The sequence below is a fragment of the Panicum virgatum genome, chromosome 1N, assembly GCF_016808335.1.
Source record: "Panicum virgatum strain AP13 chromosome 1N, P.virgatum_v5, whole genome shotgun sequence".
Classification (NCBI taxonomy): Eukaryota; Viridiplantae; Streptophyta; class Magnoliopsida; order Poales; family Poaceae; genus Panicum; species Panicum virgatum.
Window position 1 is genome coordinate 48,259,043 of NC_053145.1, and position 16,053 is coordinate 48,275,095.

At 52.7% G+C, this 16,053-nt stretch overlaps 3 protein-coding genes across 3 annotated transcripts; 2 read left to right on the forward strand and 1 right to left on the reverse strand.

Moving 5' to 3' along the window:
* Window positions 1-1,062: 1,062 nt before the first annotated feature.
* LOC120656280 (inorganic phosphate transporter 2-1, chloroplastic-like) lies at window positions 1,063-4,643 on the forward strand. The gene is made up of 3 exons (XM_039934323.1): window positions 1,063-2,136; window positions 3,120-3,311; window positions 3,758-4,643. The coding sequence occupies exons 1-3, from the start codon at window positions 1,132-1,134 to the stop codon at window positions 4,574-4,576; spliced, it is 2,016 nt and encodes a 671-aa protein (XP_039790257.1). The 5' UTR covers window positions 1,063-1,131; the 3' UTR covers window positions 4,577-4,643.
* A 1,325-nt stretch (window positions 4,644-5,968) lies between these two features.
* LOC120656281 (anaphase-promoting complex subunit 15-like) lies at window positions 5,969-6,828 on the reverse strand. The gene is made up of 2 exons (XM_039934324.1): window positions 6,474-6,828; window positions 5,969-6,345 (listed from the first exon to the last, which is right to left on the reverse strand). Exons 1-2 carry the CDS (start codon window positions 6,609-6,611, stop codon window positions 6,193-6,195), a joined length of 291 nt encoding a protein of 96 aa, XP_039790258.1. The 5' UTR covers window positions 6,612-6,828; the 3' UTR covers window positions 5,969-6,192.
* Window positions 6,829-9,057: 2,229 nt separating this feature from the next.
* On the forward strand, window positions 9,058-12,152 carry LOC120656282 (plant intracellular Ras-group-related LRR protein 2-like). The gene is made up of 3 exons (XM_039934325.1): window positions 9,058-10,425; window positions 10,962-11,128; window positions 11,210-12,152. The coding sequence occupies exons 1-3, from the start codon at window positions 9,448-9,450 to the stop codon at window positions 11,862-11,864; spliced, it is 1,800 nt and encodes a 599-aa protein (XP_039790259.1). The 5' UTR covers window positions 9,058-9,447; the 3' UTR covers window positions 11,865-12,152.
* The last annotated feature ends 3,901 nt before the right edge of the window (window positions 12,153-16,053 follow it).

Here is a 16,053-nt window from a genome sequence, read left to right on the forward strand (position 1 = left end):
GTAGATAAAATACTTTTTAGATAGTTTTATAAGAAAGAAATTCATCTTCCTCTTTAAGGGAGCTGCGTGCACGGACATGCAAATTGCATAATTGGTCACTGGGAGTGTACGTCAAGCAGTGTGGAGTTGCTGGATCACGGGCATTAAACAGGCCAAAGGCGGGCCGGCGCGCGGCCCGCGACCGATCGCCAAGAAGCTTGGCTAATATGGAGGAGGCCTCAGCTGGAACAGGCCGAATTCATACCATGCAAGCATTGAGTTCGGCCTAAGCCCAGAGAGTAGCCATCCCTGGGCACCTGAGTCCTTCCATCTGGTGGGTACCAAGGATCGCGTGCAATCTGCCTGCAGTTCAAAGATAAGACAAACACAACTGAGAAAAATGACAAGGACCCCGCTGATTCTTCTTATTGGCAGGTTGCAACAGAACCTGCTCCTTTTCTGTGGTCCGCTGCATCCATTTGCATATGGCCAACTGAGAAAAATAGTATCTCAATGACAAGCACAACTTGTGTGACGGTATTGTCCGGCTTGTGTTGAAGCATGTCCCAATCCAGATCGGAATTGTTTTTTGTTGTTTCCAACCTGGACCTTTCTTCTTTTTTCAATATAATTGGCAGTTCTTTCGTTTTTTTTTCCAAAAAGTGACAAGCACATTAGCATGTCAAATGAGAGACCTCATACCATTTATTCTTGGACCACAACCGTTTCGTTCACATGTTAACATTTAGTCCAGGCAGATTTCCCATGGGACAAAACATACCCATGAAAATTCACTCCACAAATTGTCCTGCACTTCTGCAGTGCTGGTAAATATTCGTGGCGAATGGAGAATCTAGACGGTGTGGTAACAAAACAGTTGCACTATGAACAGTAAAGTATTTGTTTATCACAAGAACTGAAGAATAGTAAACTGAGTGCAAAGAAGAACAGTTGGCATGGTGCATCAATTTGCTTATTGTGCACAGTGCCACAGTGGATATAGCAACAGATAGGAAACCAAACAAGGAACACAACAAATATTTCAGAATCCAAGGATTTTCAACAGCCATAAGATGCTAATGCCATGCTAACACAGGAGAGAAACAACAGCAAAAAACATTGAAAACGGGCTGGACCTAAGGGGAGCCCAACATGATCATGCAACTGGAAACAGTCAGGGGGGCAGCTGCTACCCCAAGTTTTGGATTAGGCAGGAATCTTGCTCATATCCCCTTGCACCACCCATTCTATCAACCACCCATTCGTCTCAGCCTGGACTGGGGCCACCACAGAAACCAAGATCTTCCTTCCATCCACATAACCATGCTCATTTCTTCCCATAGATTCCTATTGCCACCGCTTTCCCTTCTCCTTCCGCCTCTACTACCCCTTAATCTCATCTCTTTCCTCTTGCTGCCCCCATTAGCCCCCCTCTTTTGCTTCCGCCACTCCATGTCTCAATCCTCCCCATTCTTCTCCATCGCCCGAGCACATGCTGGAGCAGGAGGGTGGACTGCGGCAGCCGCTCTTCTGCTCCGTCAGCCCGTTGCTCAGCTGCCACCTATTCAAAGCCTGAGGTGTTTCTCTTCGGCTAGAGTGACAGATGCCAAGACACTGCGATCACACCTGAGTCTCCCTCGTGCCTCACTATCCTCCTTTGCTGATGCTGATGATGGCTCTGGCACAAAAGCTGGTGATGCAGAGGCAAGGGAGAAGCGGAATGGGGAAAGCGAGATGTCAGAGATGGCCAAGGCATTCCATATCCCGCCACGGATGGCGATGTCAATCTCCGTGATGATTGCATTCGCTGCCCTCACCATGCCGCTGGCGATGCGGTCACTGGTCTGTCATGGGACCTTCAAGATGAGCGTGCTGGCATATCTGACGCTTCTGTCAGGGTTCTATATGGCATGGAATATTGGGGCCAACGATGTTGCAAATGCCATGGGGACGTCAGTGGGATCTGGGGCTTTGACACTACGGCAGGCGGTGCTGACTGCAGCGGTGCTAGAGTTCTCCGGCGCATTCCTTATGGGCACCCATGTCACCAGCACCATGCAGAAGGGCATACTGGTTGCGTCTGTGTTCCAAGGAAAGGACTCTCTGCTCTTTGCCGGATTGCTATCCTCCCTTGCTGCTGCTGGCACATGGCTCCAGGTATGTTCCATCACCCTTTTGAGCTCTTGCTATACCAGGTCAATCAGATCATCCAGTCTTCTGATGGCCACAAGGATCACAGAATTACTGAGACTTCACCCAGTTGATCATCATCCTACAATACAGTAGGTTTAGGATGTCGTATCAGTGAGATGATTCATAGTAGAATTGCATGATTTATTTGATATGGAAAATTCAGAGATTTACATTCATAGAAGCTAGTAAATCTTGCCAACAATTTGTAGCGGCTAACCGCATCTTAATATGAAGCTTAATATGTGAAAACCATTCAGATGCAAAAGGGTCAAATCACATAAAACTTTAAAGAATATATAGCTCAAGTACTCAGCACAGTCCATTTATATCTTGTAGTAAGAACTCTGCAAATAGAATGCACTTAAGAGACTAGGAACAACTCTGCAAAGGGAAAGCAACCAGTAACTTAAACAAATGTAACCAACCATCTACCTAGAGCATGGTTTTCACTTAACGATATGAAAATCTCATATGTGCACATTGATATTAGTTTAGTTGTATGAAGACTTAGAACCATTAATGCACACTTCCCTTAGAAGTACACATTTCATTTCTAATTCTCAGAGATATTTGTCTAGCACTTCATCTACAATGGAATAGTAGGTACACAAACAAATAGACCAAGGTAACTCATTGCGCAAAATTTGCTAATAACATATCAGTGAGAAACAAAATTTGAAGAACCTTGCATCTCAAAGTTGTAGCAAGCTGAAGTTTGCTTGAATCTATGTAAGCAATGAAGTTATGATATTCACATGTTTGGGTGCGAATACAAATAAGGTAGCATGCTTCCTGAATTAGCTTTCTATCATCATTGGATGTAATACATCTGTCAATATTCCAATTTTTTTAGTCTTGAGAATGCAGATTCCTAACATTTACAAGGAACAGGAAGCATCCAAGAACATTTATAAGCATCTATAGTATTAACTCATGCTGTTTCTTAGGTTGCTTCGTCATATGGCTGGCCTGTCTCAACTACACATTGTATTGTTGGGGCCATGGTTGGTTTCGGGCTGGTATATGGAGGGGTGAATGCAGTTTTCTGGAGCTCCTTGGCTAGAGTATCTTCATCTTGGGTCATTTCTCCCTTGATGGGTGCAGCAGTATCTTTTCTTGTTTACAAGTGCATACGCAGGGTAAGTGCTACAGTAGTTTCCCTTTGTAAGCTACTCCCTCTGTTTTTATTTACATGTCACATTAGGTTTGTCCTAAGTCAAACTTGGCAAAGTTTAACCAAATTTATAGAATGCACTTAATAACATTTACAATACCAAATTTGTTTTATTGAATCCACCATGAAATATATGTTGATAGTATATATGTTGGATAGTACAGTTGTTGCTATATTTTTCTGTAGATTTGGTCAAAGTTAGTAAAGTTTGACTTATGACAAACCTAATACGACATGTAGATAAAAACGGAGGGAGTAAATGACAAAAAAGGGACAGGTCACTAAAACAGTTAGGCAAACATCTAATACACTAAATAAGCATAGAATCAAAATTTCATAAATACAGAGCATAGAAAATGTTCCACAAGAGATGCAACGTTTAGTTTTGTACTGACCTATTTTTCACTTCAGTTTGTATACAGTGCACCAAATCCAGGCCAAGCTGCTGCTGCTGCTGCACCAATTGCAGTGTTTACAGGTGTCACTGCAATCTCGTTTGTTGCTTTTCCTCTCAGTAAAGTCTTTCCCATTGCTCTCCTGCAAGCATTATCCTGTGGGGCAGTAGGAGCCATCATTGTTACCCGAGTGATACAAAAACAGCTAGGTGAGTTGCTGTCTTCGGAAGCAGAAAAGATAGAATCTGCTGAGAAGGCAGATGTTCAGCAGGTTGGATTTCTTTCAGACATTGCTGGCCCTACAGGAGCTCAATTGCAGATCGTGTATGGTGTATTTGGTTACATGCAAGTCTTATCAGCATGCTTCATGTCATTTGCTCACGGAGGCAATGATGTCTCCAATGCCATAGGGCCCCTGGCTGCAGCTCTGTCCATTCTTCAAGGTGTGGCAAGCAGTGCTGAGATAGTTATACCTACTGAAGTTCTTGCTTGGGGTGGGTTTGGAATTGTTGCAGGTCTTGCAATGTGGGGATATAGGGTGATAGCAACAATTGGCAAGAAAATCACAGAACTGACACCAACCAGGGGCTTCGCGGCAGAGTTTGCAGCAGCTTCAGTGGTCTTGTTTGCATCAAAGCTTGGTTTGCCAATTTCTGCCACACATACACTTGTTGGAGCAGTGATGGGTGTCGGATTTGCAAGAGGGCTCAACAGAGTCAGAGCAGAGACAGTTCGCGAAATTGTGGCCTCCTGGTTGGTCACAATTCCAGTTGGTGCTGTGCTATGTATCTTCTACACAATGATCCTAACCAAGATTCTGGCATACTTTATGTGAGTGGATTGTGAAATATAAGAACTCATTTAAGCGACATAGAGCATTATCACTTCATTAATTTTGATCAGTGGAAAAGGCTTTTTTTATATTTTCCCTTTTGCAAAAGTGAAGAGATATGCTGATTTTGAAGGTTTTAAAAAACGCTAGACGCTAGGTGAACGCTAGCCTATGGTTTAGAGTTTTTTGTGATTAAACGTAGATTAAACGTCTTTTGTAATTAAACGACACTGTGATTAAACGCAACGCTAGGCCAAAGTTTAGAGTTTAATCAAGATTAAACGTAGTTTTAAAACGCTTTTTAAAACAGGGATTTTGATAGTTCTATCAGAACTTTACAAGGATTTCCAAGAGCGCATGATCATTGCCTTGGCAACTGAGCGCGATTAGGAAAAAGGTTTTCCAGCAATATAATCATGGAACAGACTCCCGATTTTCAACATTTTGTACTACCTTGTGTCCATCGCAAGGTCGAATACTGTAACTTCTTATAGAGCATTATACATAATACACAATGATTGGCTAAGCGCTTCTTGTAAATTATAATCATATCACACAGCTTTGCTCATTGACACCCAATCATCCTTAAAAGTGAGTTGACAACAGATAAGAATGCAACATCATAGGATACAGATAATACAAGAAACGAAGAACAGTTTGCAACAAAAGATTGGCAACATAGGTAATTTCAACTAAGAACATTTAGAACTTAGAAGGGTTTAGGATTCCTACCAAACAAGCCCATATTTTGTTGCAAATCATGTTTTATGCCCCTAGATAAACAATGGAACTCGGGGCCCACATTTTTTTATGAAAAAATCACATATACACAGAGGTTTCACCGTTTCAGAAAAGAAGGGAGACTAGACATGACGTATTTAATGTCCCCAGCTTAAAATACACATGCCGACTAACACAGTAAAGAAACTGGCCTTATCAAATTAGAGAATTGAAACTAAAGCCAGTGGTCAAGTTTATAGATTCTCAACAGGCATGTCAATGGAAACTGAAAACACATCTGGCAATGTGCACGACGAGATACTTCATATTACACCTTCTTCAGTTCTTCTAATAGGTGGCTCATAATGTGTTCGTGACAATATGTTCTTTTAGTGATTCCTCAGTGAGGATGTCCAGGTTAATGACACTTACTATCATCATATCCGTGTGTTGTTTTGCGAAGCCTATATTACTGATAGCTCCATATTCAATCTGGGGAATTGCTTTTCCTTAAGCAGACAAAAACATGGTTTTCCTAATTTTCAATTTTTCATATAGGAATTTGTAGCCAGAAAAGCACCATGAAAAACAAATAATGTAAGTAACTTGAAAAGGACTAATAACTAGTAAGTCTAGGCACACAGTAAAACTGAAGATGTAACAGCATCTGGCGCAGAGTGAGGAAACTAAACTAGTAGTGTCTGGATTTTAGATAAGACCAAGTAGCATTAATCATCTAATTTCATACACAAGGTCCACATAAGCGAAATGCAGCAGCAGGATAGGGTAACACAGCACATCTAGATAGCAGGAGCCAATCGGGGATCGCGGAATACAGACTGGGCAGCGGGGGCGGCGTGGCTCCAGGCGGCCGGCTGAGCAATGAGGAACCGCCCGGGTCAGCCGGTTTCCTGGTCGAAGTCGTCGCCGTCCGACTCCTCGACGTTATCGGCGTCGTCGTCCTCCACCTCAGCGTCGTACTCCTCCTTGGTGTCGCCTGCGGGCTTTCCGATGATCACCAGGTTGCTGTTGGTCTTCCGGATCTCGTTCAGCTGAGCGACGAGCAGGGGAGAAACAAAGGGAGGCGTCAGGTATCCCTTGGACATCGCGCGGGTAGGGCGGAAGGCAAGTGGGACCCTGCCGAGGGGAGGGAGTGGAGAAAGGGAATGGAGAGCGGCACCTTATCCTCGAGGTCGGACTCCGCCATGGCGAGGAGGAGCTCGTCCTCATGGGAGGTGGCCGGCACGGGGAGCAACGTGGACGCCGGGATCAGCGGCGGCGACGGCCACTGCCGCATCAGCGCCGGGAACTGCAGCATCTCCTCCGCTCTCCGCCGCTGCGGCCGCCGCGGCTTCGCTTGGGTTGGGGCCTTGGGGGACTAGGAGGACGACTTGCTGCGGCGGCGGTGGCGGAGCCTCAACTGAGAGTTTAATTAAGAAGAAAGGCAAGTCTACTGTAACTCCATAAGAGCATCTCCAGCAATACCCTCTACTTGTTAAGTATGGGCTTTTCTTATATTTTGAGGATTTAGTTTTTTCACCCAACTCCAACAAGAGCCTCTATATTTCAGCCCCTACTTCCCCCTGCCATATGGGACCTACTTGTCAGTCTCCTTTCTTCTTTGCCTCTCCTTTCTTCCTCCTCTAGCTGCCTGGAGCTGGGACCGCAAGTATCGGCCGACCAAGCCGATGCGCCGATGGCGGCAACTCACGCCGCGCCGGCGTGCATGAGTTGGCCAGAGCTCGGCCCGGCGTGGGGAGGGCGACAGCTCCCGCGGCGCCGACGGGCAGGGGCCGGCTAGAGCTTGGCCTTGCGAGGTGAGGACGGTGGCTCCCGCGGCACCGACGGGCAGGGGCCGGTCAGAGCTCGGTCTTGCACGGCGAGGGCGGAGGCTCCCGCAGCGCCGGCGGGAAGGGGCCGGCCGGAGCTCGGCCTGGTGCCGGCGGGAAGGGGCCGGCCGGAGCTCGGCCTTCCGCGGCGAGGGCGGAGGCTCCCGCAGCGCCGGCAGGAAGGGGCCGGTCGGAGCTCGGCCTGGCGCCGGCGGGGAGGGGCCGGCCGGAGCTCGGCCTTGCGGGGCGAGGGCGGAGGCTCCCGCAGCGCTGGCGGGAAGGGGCCGGCCGGAGCTCGGCCTAGCGCCGATGCGTCGAGAGCGGCGGCTGGCCTGGCTCCAGCATGTAGGGGCCGCCCGGAGCTCGATCAGGAACACCAACGCGTCGAGGGCGGCGTCGGCGAGCCGCGTGCAGGGGCATATTGGAGCTTGGCCTGACGTGTTGACGTGGCGAGGGCGGTGGCTCGCCTGGCGCTGGCAGGCCCGGAGCTCGACCTAGCGCGCGCCGAGGGCGGCGGCTTGCCCGATGTTGACGAGCACGGTAGGGGAGATGCCTGGGAGGAGAAGAAAGAAGCAATTTGGTGGGACATGGAGGGTTCCTAGAGACCCCTCACCCCTCAGGTCTGGGTCCGGGGGTGGAGGGGAAGATTTAGATATCTTCTCATTTTAGAGGTCCGAGTAGAGAGTCTGTTGGAGTTGATTTTTTTTAGATTGGGAGATTGGTGTTCTTGCCCCTGCTAGCAACTCCAATTGCATTTTTACCTCTACTTTTAAAACTTTGTGAATTTGCCCCTGTGTTTTCAAAATGAAAGCTCTGTTTGCCCCTGGTTGTAGCTCCGTCACCTGCAGTCAAAATAAACAGCTAAAAATAAATAAGAAAACCTTGCAAAATAGGGGGAAAAGACTAGATTGCCCCTTATCCTTTCATCCAACCCGGCAGCACCTCCCTCGTGTCTCTCTTATCTCTTCCCACCCTCGTCTCTCTCATCTCTTTCTGCCAGGCGGCGCGGCCGCGTGGGTCAAGGCGGTCGGGCTCCGGAGTCGGCGCGATCGGTGGCGCTGGTCGAGACCGCGGTCTGGCCCCGGCGTCGGCGCGCGTCGAGGCGGCGGTCCGGCCCCGGCGCGGGTCGAGGCGACGGACCGGCCTCGACCCCAGCCCGAGCGTCGGCGTGGCTCGGCCTCGTGCGCGGGCGCGGCCCGGTTCCGGCGTAGTCGCGGCGCACCCCCCGCCAGCGGCAGACCGGTTTCCCCTCCCCTGCGACCGGATCCGCCTCCGCCCGCTCGAGTGGAAGGAAGGGTCGGCGGCCAGCGCCGCCTCGACACGTGCGCTGGCGCCGCCTCCGCCCGCTGGCTTCCCCAACCGTGCGGCCGGATCCGCTTCCACCCGCCCCGTCCCGGCTTGCATCCTCACTGCCTCCGCCGGCCCCGTCCCAGCTCGCGCCGGCGTCGTCCTCACCGTACGCGGCAGCAGCGGAAGTGCTATTTTTGGTGGAAGTGGCGCGCGCGAGCGGGACAGGCGCTGCAGCAATGGCCGGCGTACGCGAGAGGGACGGCCGCGGCAGCAGCGGCCGGAGGACGCGGCGCGTGCCAGTGGGACGGGCGATGCATGTGCGGCCGAGGTACGCGGCGAGCGCGAGAGGGACGGCCACGGCAGCAGCGGTCGGGGGACGCGGCGCGCGCGAGCCGGACGGGGGCGGGCGAGGGCGCGGCAGCAGCAGCCGGCGGACGTAGCGCGCGCGAGCCGGACGGGGGTGGGCGTAGCAGCAGTGGCCGGCGGACGCGGCGCGGGCAAGCGGGACGGGCGTCGCACTAGCGGCCGGCGAACGCGGCGAGACGGGTGCGGCAGAAGCGGGCGGCGGACGCCGCGCGACCGGGACGGGCGCGACAGCAGCGGCCGGCGTCTGCGGCGCGCGCGACCATGGGTGCGGCAGCAGCGGCGAACGCAGTACATGCATGGCGCCCTGCATGCAGCTAGAGACTCAACCAAGACAAGCCGTGTGCTGTTTAGCAGTTATGTCCCACAACAAAAAATAGAGGCAAAATCATTTAGGCAGATGGACATGATGGTCTTTTTGAATGAAAGTTGACACCGTTAGGAGAGGTACACGGAATAGGGGTAAATCTTTGCTTCATTTTGAAATCGTAAGGGCAAATTCACAAAGTTAAAAAAATAGGGGTAAAATCACCATTAGACATCAAAATGAGGGCATAAACGCCAAAGCCCCATTTAGATTACCCTCTCTAAATTTAGAGTAGGGGGCTTAATAGAGAGTTTGCTGGAGTTGCTCGTACTTCGACTTGGGAGAAGCTGCCGTTCTTCTTCTTAATGGGCTTAAGTGGGCTTTTGGCCCGGTGTGACGCGTCTCCCGGAGTAATGCAAATTGGCCTTACGGCCCATCACATTTCACAGTGCTCCTCGAGCCGCCGCAACACGCGGCCGGCCGTTCGTTCGTTGCAATCTTTGCATAAATTCTTCCCGGTTTTTCGGCCCCGAATCCTCCCTCTCTTCTTCTCGTCTCCCCTCCCTCCATTCGGTTCGCCGTCCACCGATTCCCCCCAACGGCCGCCTCGACACGAAACGAACGAAACCAGCCGTCATTTCGAGATCGCCGTCGCCGCCGCCATGGACCCGACGCCGCAGTCGCACCCGATCCTCGCCTACGTGCTCTCCCGCCTCCCCTCGCTGCCCGCGGTGAGGACGCCGCGGTCCCCGCGCGAGCGGGACCTCGAGCAGCCGTCCCCGCGCACGCCGGCGGGCGCCGCGGAGATCGACCTGGTGGGGCGCATGCCGGGCCTGCGCCACCCGTCCGTGCTCTCCGCCATGACGCGCGCCGTCGCCGACGTCGCCTCCGCGCGCGACGCGATCCGCCTCCTGGAGCCCCGGCCCGACCACGAGCAGGTCGACGCCTCCCGCGCGCTCCTCGCCGCCGCCGGGGACAAGACGGACGCGGCGGCCACGGAGGAGGAGGAGGAGAGGCTGGCCGCGTGCCGGGAGGTGGTGCGGCTGGAGGAGGAGCACGAGGCGTACGGTGCCCTGCTGCGGAACGCGGAGGAGAAGCTGGAGCACGTGTACCGGATGGCGATGCACGGGAGGGACATCCCGGAGGCGGGCGGTGGCGACGGTAACTGGGAGGAGGGGGCCGGGGCGGTGGACGAGGAGGTGGTGCGGGTGCTCAAGGAGGCCGAGGAAGGGAGAACGTTGGAGCGGGTGGACCTCGCCGACCGGCAGCTGCGCCTCCTCCCGGAGCCCGTCGGCCGGATCCGCGGCCTCCTCGCGCTCGACGTCTCCCGCAACCAGCTCAAGGTTAGGGACTCGTGCACACCCACGGTGCACGCGCCGTTGCCCCCACCCTCTCTCTCTCTCTCTCTCTCTCTCTCTCTCTCTCTCTCTCTCTCTCTCTCTCTCTCTCTCTCTCTCTCTCTCTCGTCTTTCTGCATGGTACATCGCCGTTCGCGATTTGTTCAGAATTTTTCAGATTGTTAGTTGAATCGATTATCGAGGTTGGATTGTTGGAATCGTACGTCCTGTCCCCAGTATTCGCATGATTGTGACCCGTCTGTCCTTGTGATCTGGGATTGCGGATAGATTATGTGGAATGCAATGCTGTTTGGTGTTTGCAATAGTTGGCAGGTAACAGACTTTCAATGTTATAAATAATAAGAAATGTAGATCAAGTGAGGAAGGGAAAAGGAATTCACCAATTACGAACAAAATAGATCCAGCAAGCCAATTTGTCAGTGATTGAAATGCATTCATCTGTGATGTTCAGGCGTCCAGCAAGGCACCCTTTTCCTTGCTCTGCTTCACGCCTTCACCAGTGGTGTTCGTTGAATTCGCAGGAGGTTCCCGATGCTATTGGCGGGCTCGAACAGCTGGAAGAACTCCGCCTCGCTTCCAACAATTTGGTTTCTCTCCCGGATTCCATCGGCCTCCTCTCCAACCTCAAGCTCCTCGACGTCTCCGGCAACCGACTGAGGGTTCTGCCCGACTCCATCTCGAAATGCAGGTATATTCTGGGACCATCTCATTTCTTCTTGCTCAATTCCGAGCAAGAAAGCTCGTTGTGACTGGCCACTCGGATCTCCAGTTCGCTGGTGGAGCTGGACGCGAACTACAACGCCCTGGCGTACCTCCCGACGGGCATCGGGCTCGAGCTGGTGCACCTGCAGACGCTGCGCGTGCACCTCAACAAGCTGCGGTCGCTGCCGTCGTCGGTCTGCGAGATGCGGTCGCTGCGCCTCCTGGACGCGCACTTCAACGAGCTCCGCGGCCTGCCGGCCGCCATCGGCCGGCTGTCCGCGCTGGAGACGCTGAACCTGAGCAGCAACTTCAGCGACATGCGGGACCTGCCGCCCTCGTTCGGCGACCTGGCGGGCCTCCGCGAGCTCGACCTCAGCAACAACCAGATCCACGCGCTGCCGGACTGCTTCGGCCGGCTCGGCCGGCTGGAGCGGCTCTGCCTGGACCAGAACCCGCTGGCCGTGCCGCCCCCGGAGGTGGTCGACAAGGGTGTCGCCGCCGTCAAGGAGTACATGGCGGCGCGGTGGGCCGAGGCCGTCGCCGAGGATGAGAGGCGGCGTTTGTGCGCCGCCGCCGTGGCGGAGAGCCCCAAGGCGTCCACGCCCAGGGAGTGGCTGACGCGGAGCGTGTCGTCGCTGAGCACCTGGGTGTCGGACGTGACGGTGAAGGTCGTCGGCCAGGACACGGCGGCGGAGGAAGAGTTCATGCAGCAGCAATACTGAAGGTGACCCGCCCGTCGCCGTAGAAACGACATCAGGTTGGTTGGTCGGTTCGTCCAAGGCTAGTGTGCACGACGCAAGATGATCAGACATTCATTCATTTGTTGCTTTGTAATTTTATTACTAACGTTTCTTACTGAAATTTGTAACTAGTACGGAGTGTTGTAAGTGTGTAACACATTTTCTGGGGTTTGTCTTCAAGCCGAAATGTTATCCTGCTGTGAACTGTCCTATGACACCGAAACGGCATGGTCATGGACGAATCCTTATCAAAAGATGTGCACAAATGTATCTGATAGTCGCCCATTATTCAATATTGCCATTCACAAGAAAAGAAATTACATGTGTTCGTTTCTTGCTACATATTTTCAATTTCTGATCGTATCACGAATTCATGTCTGGACTTAAAAAATTGTCAAAATAGTTTTAGGCAAATAAAAAAAACCTAGGCCCCAGTGTCGTCTTCTCTGCATGGGCGACTCGGGCAGCACCCTCCTCGCCGACGGACCGGATCTGCGAGCCCGCGGCCTCCCTTGCCCCTTCATCCTCGTGGTCGCTCACTTGTGTGTGGCCCCTGTGGGTCGGAGACGGCGGCAGCTGCGGGATGCGCGCGAGGGGCGGCCATGGGCTGGCGCACGACGACTGAATGCGGGGAGGCCGCGGACAGGTGCGCAGCGACGGTGTGCGAGGTGTGGAGCTGCTTCGCGGCCGCGGCCGCCGCGAGGACCGATAAGGAGGTGGTGGCCGTAGCCGCTGCAGCCTCGACTGCGGCAAGCAACAAAAGAGGTAGAGGTTGCTTCGGCCGATGGCAGATCTGCGGCATTGGCGGCGTGGCAATGTGGGGAAGGTACAGCCGTTTGGAGTCTACGTGCGGGAATTGGCCGCGGCTCGATGAGGCACTATGGCGGCGCTCCACCTAGGAGGGTCTCCATGGCTGTGGCCCCGGAATGCGAGGTCGAGTGTGTGAAGTGGATGAGTTCCTTCGGGCGAAAGCTGAAGCCGTCATTCCTGCTAGCGGCGATGGCGACGACGTTCGAGGGCGTTGTTCTCTCCATTGGGGGCATCATCTAGGATCCACATCCCTGTTGCGCAAGTTCTCTGGGTGAAAGCCCTGTCCGCCTTTGGACGAGCTACAGCGGCACCTTCGGCGTCGTCACCTTCTTGGACAGGGGCGGGCCCAGGATTTGAGATTTGGGTATTCAAAATTTTCAAAGAGCGAATTTTTTTTGGCAGTCTAAAGTATATATACATATCACATAATTACGTATCAAAATTATGACATTTATCATAGCATAACTTGAAAATGTTCAGCAAACATGTAAAATAAATGAAGGATAAAATAGAAAGCTTACAAATTTCAGCCTACAGTTTAACTTTTCGATCATTAATGGTTTGAAAATAAGAGATGATGTCCTGATAATGGCTTTGTTGTTTTTTCTTGGTGGCACTTTTTTTTTCAAGAAAGAACGCAGCTCTTCTTCATCTTCATGTTTGAACCTAAAAATTGTAATCAGTCGAGTCACTACATTGCTTTACAATTGTCACAAATTAATGAGTAAATAGTAATTGTCGGTACCTCTGGACTAGGGTACCCCCTATTGCTGTGTCAAGACTCACGTAGTTATCCATAACTACGCCCTAAGGGGCTGAGCTGCCGGACCCCTGGGGTCCGGCTCCATCTCACCAGACCAACGGTCTCGGACCCGCTTCCCACTCGGGGACGGGTCCGGTGTCACCATATGTCCTAGAGGTATTGCTGTGTCTAGGCGAGAGCCTCGTAGTTATCCTTGACTACGCGCTGACGGCCTGAGCAGCCAGGCCCTCGCGGTCCGAGGCCCTTCTCACCCGGTCAGCGGCCCCGGACCCGTCCCTTGCTAGGGAAGGGTTCGGTGACGCCACGTGTTCCGGAGAAGGGAACGCTCAGCCAAAACAGCCAGGGGTAAGGCAATTGGCGGATATATTCACAAAACCATTAGACGAGAGTACATTTGTTAGGCTAAGGAATGAGCTTAATGTATTAGATGCGGCAAACGTCTTGTAAGTTGCCATGTCATATAGAAAAATGCATACATATAGGACATTTGTCTAACCATGGTAAAATAGTGATGAGCATGGGTTTAGTTAGAGGTGGTGGTCCACTTGTTTTTCCTCTAGGCTTGTAGAAAGGCTCATCATGAAGAAGCTTTCCGTGGGTTCAAACTTGACAAGTAGAACTTAAAATTCTTGTTATGCATTTCTTGTCATGTAGATGTGCACTTCATGTTTACTCTTCTTTCGCATGTGGTTATAGCTTGCACCATCATTGCATGCGTAAGGGTCACAAAGGAGATCATTTGATGAAAATGAGACTTGTTTCATATGCAAGATCTTAATTCATGGAAAGTGAAAAGAGCAAAGTGTTAGGTGCGTTATTGCCTAGTGAGTCATGTCGTGATGAGTTTGAAGCTCTCTATCTTCAATATTCCTATGACATGGCTCATACATTTTATTTGGCGTTTTGTCTCGCTTTGCGACTTTTCCTTGTGTTTGAAAAGAAAACTATTAAGCTAGTGTGCTATCCTAAGTATTTTGAGGGGTAAAGTCGCCTATGCAAGTCCATTAACTTGAGTTTAGTTGAATTTTATAAGTTTATTGGACTTAGCATAGAATAGTGAGCTGAGTGAAGGTTTTTCGGGTTCACCGGTTAAACCGACGCTTAATGGAACTACACCATCGGTTTAACCGGCGTAACTAAGTTTCTGTCTCAGCTCAGTCAAAACTAGACGTTCAACCGGCGTATGCAATTATCACATCATCGGATCAACCGGTGTACGTTATGAAGTTCCGACCTAACAATCAAACGGTGATAGCAGTGTTCAACCGGCGAGTTCAAAATTCATATCATCGGTTCAACCGGCGTTCAGAAGAGTTTTTGCTGGAGTCTCAGGTGAACTGAACCGATGCATTTGACCGGCATTCTAAACCTAATCATCGGATTAACCGGCGTTAAGAAAAATCTCGGGCCCACATGTCATATATGTCTCTTGCCCGCGCCGCTCTTCCTCGGTTGTTTCCCAGCCTTCTCGCCGCCGCTCGATCCGCACCCGCGCTCGCCTGCACACCGCCGTCGCCGATCCACGCCGCCGCCGCCGCTCGCTCCACGCGCCGCCCGCCTGCACGCCACCGGCCCAAGCCGTCACCGCGCGCAACCTGCGCCATCGCCACTGCCTGCGCGCCGCCGCCGCCGTGCCACTCCGCGCCACCGCCACGATCAGAGCCGCCGCTCCTGCTCCACGCACCGCCCACGCTGCAGTACCCTACACGCTGCAGCCGCAGCACACTCTCGCTCAATGCTCGCTAGGTGCTCGATTTATTGCCTGGCCGAGATGGGTCGCGAGAAAAGGAAGGGGAAGGAGGTCGTGGTCGAGAAGCCGGTCCGCAAGCAGACCCGTGCAGAGAGGGAGGCCGAGAGGGCCGAGATGGTGGCAAAGGCCGCCGAGGAGCAGGCGTCAGGCCGTGCTCGTCCGTTTAGTTTCAGGGAGCAGCCAGCCAGGGGCAGAGGCAGAGGCAGAGGTATGGGCAGGGTCCGAGGTGCCAGGGCCACTACACAGCAGACAGAGGGTGATTCGTCTGAGGGGGAGCCGGCAGCCGCAGAGTCAGATCGCTCATATTCAGATGCAGCGCAGTCAGAGCAGTCTCAGGGGAAGATTTCTTAGGGGTCACCGACTCCACGACGTTCTGGCCGCACTCGGCAGACGTCCCCAGGAGCAGGTTCTTCGCCAGTGACCGAGCGTCGCACTGGACCGAGGACGCGAGGAGGTCACCAGCCACAGGAGCCTCGCAGGTCCACAGCTGCAGCAGCAGCAGCAGCTCGTAGAGCCGAGGCCCTAGAGGCCGAGCGCGCAGTGTTCCGTATGGACACTGTTGTGCATCTGGAGCCAGGTGTGCTGCTCCACAACTTGACCAATGCCAATGCGACGAAGGTCAAGAGGCTCAGGTGGAGTGTGATAGAGAAGGACTAGTTCCCCGTGACCCATGACAGCAGGGTTGATTGTAGGTTCTGGACGCTCCTTCAGGCCAGTTTCTACGAGACCTATCAGAGGCGGGGACATCGGATCTTTCCGCACAGAGTGCTCGACTGGGTTTCACTGAGGACAGCCGCAGGGGGAGCGGACATTAGAGAGCACTTTGCACACTTTAGAGGTCTGCCCAG

Coding starts and splice junctions, on each gene's coding strand:
- LOC120656282 (XM_039934325.1), top strand. CDS start 9,448: ATGGGCTTAAGTGGGCTTTTGGCCCGGTGTGACGCGTCTCCCGGAGTA. Junction 10,426..10,961: donor TCTCCCGCAACCAGCTCAAG/GTTAGGGACTCG, acceptor TTGAATTCGCAG/GAGGTTCCCGATGCTATTGG. Junction 11,129..11,209: donor GACTCCATCTCGAAATGCAG/GTATATTCTGGG, acceptor TCGGATCTCCAG/TTCGCTGGTGGAGCTGGACG.
- LOC120656281 (XM_039934324.1), bottom strand. CDS start 6,611: ATGCTGCAGTTCCCGGCGCTGATGCGGCAGTGGCCGTCGCCGCCGCTG. Junction 6,346..6,473: donor AGTCCGACCTCGAGGATAAG/GTGCCGCTCTCC, acceptor CTCGTCGCTCAG/CTGAACGAGATCCGGAAGAC.
- LOC120656280 (XM_039934323.1), top strand. CDS start 1,132: ATGATCATGCAACTGGAAACAGTCAGGGGGGCAGCTGCTACCCCAAGT. Junction 2,137..3,119: donor CTGCTGGCACATGGCTCCAG/GTATGTTCCATC, acceptor GCTGTTTCTTAG/GTTGCTTCGTCATATGGCTG. Junction 3,312..3,757: donor TTTACAAGTGCATACGCAGG/GTAAGTGCTACA, acceptor TTTTCACTTCAG/TTTGTATACAGTGCACCAAA.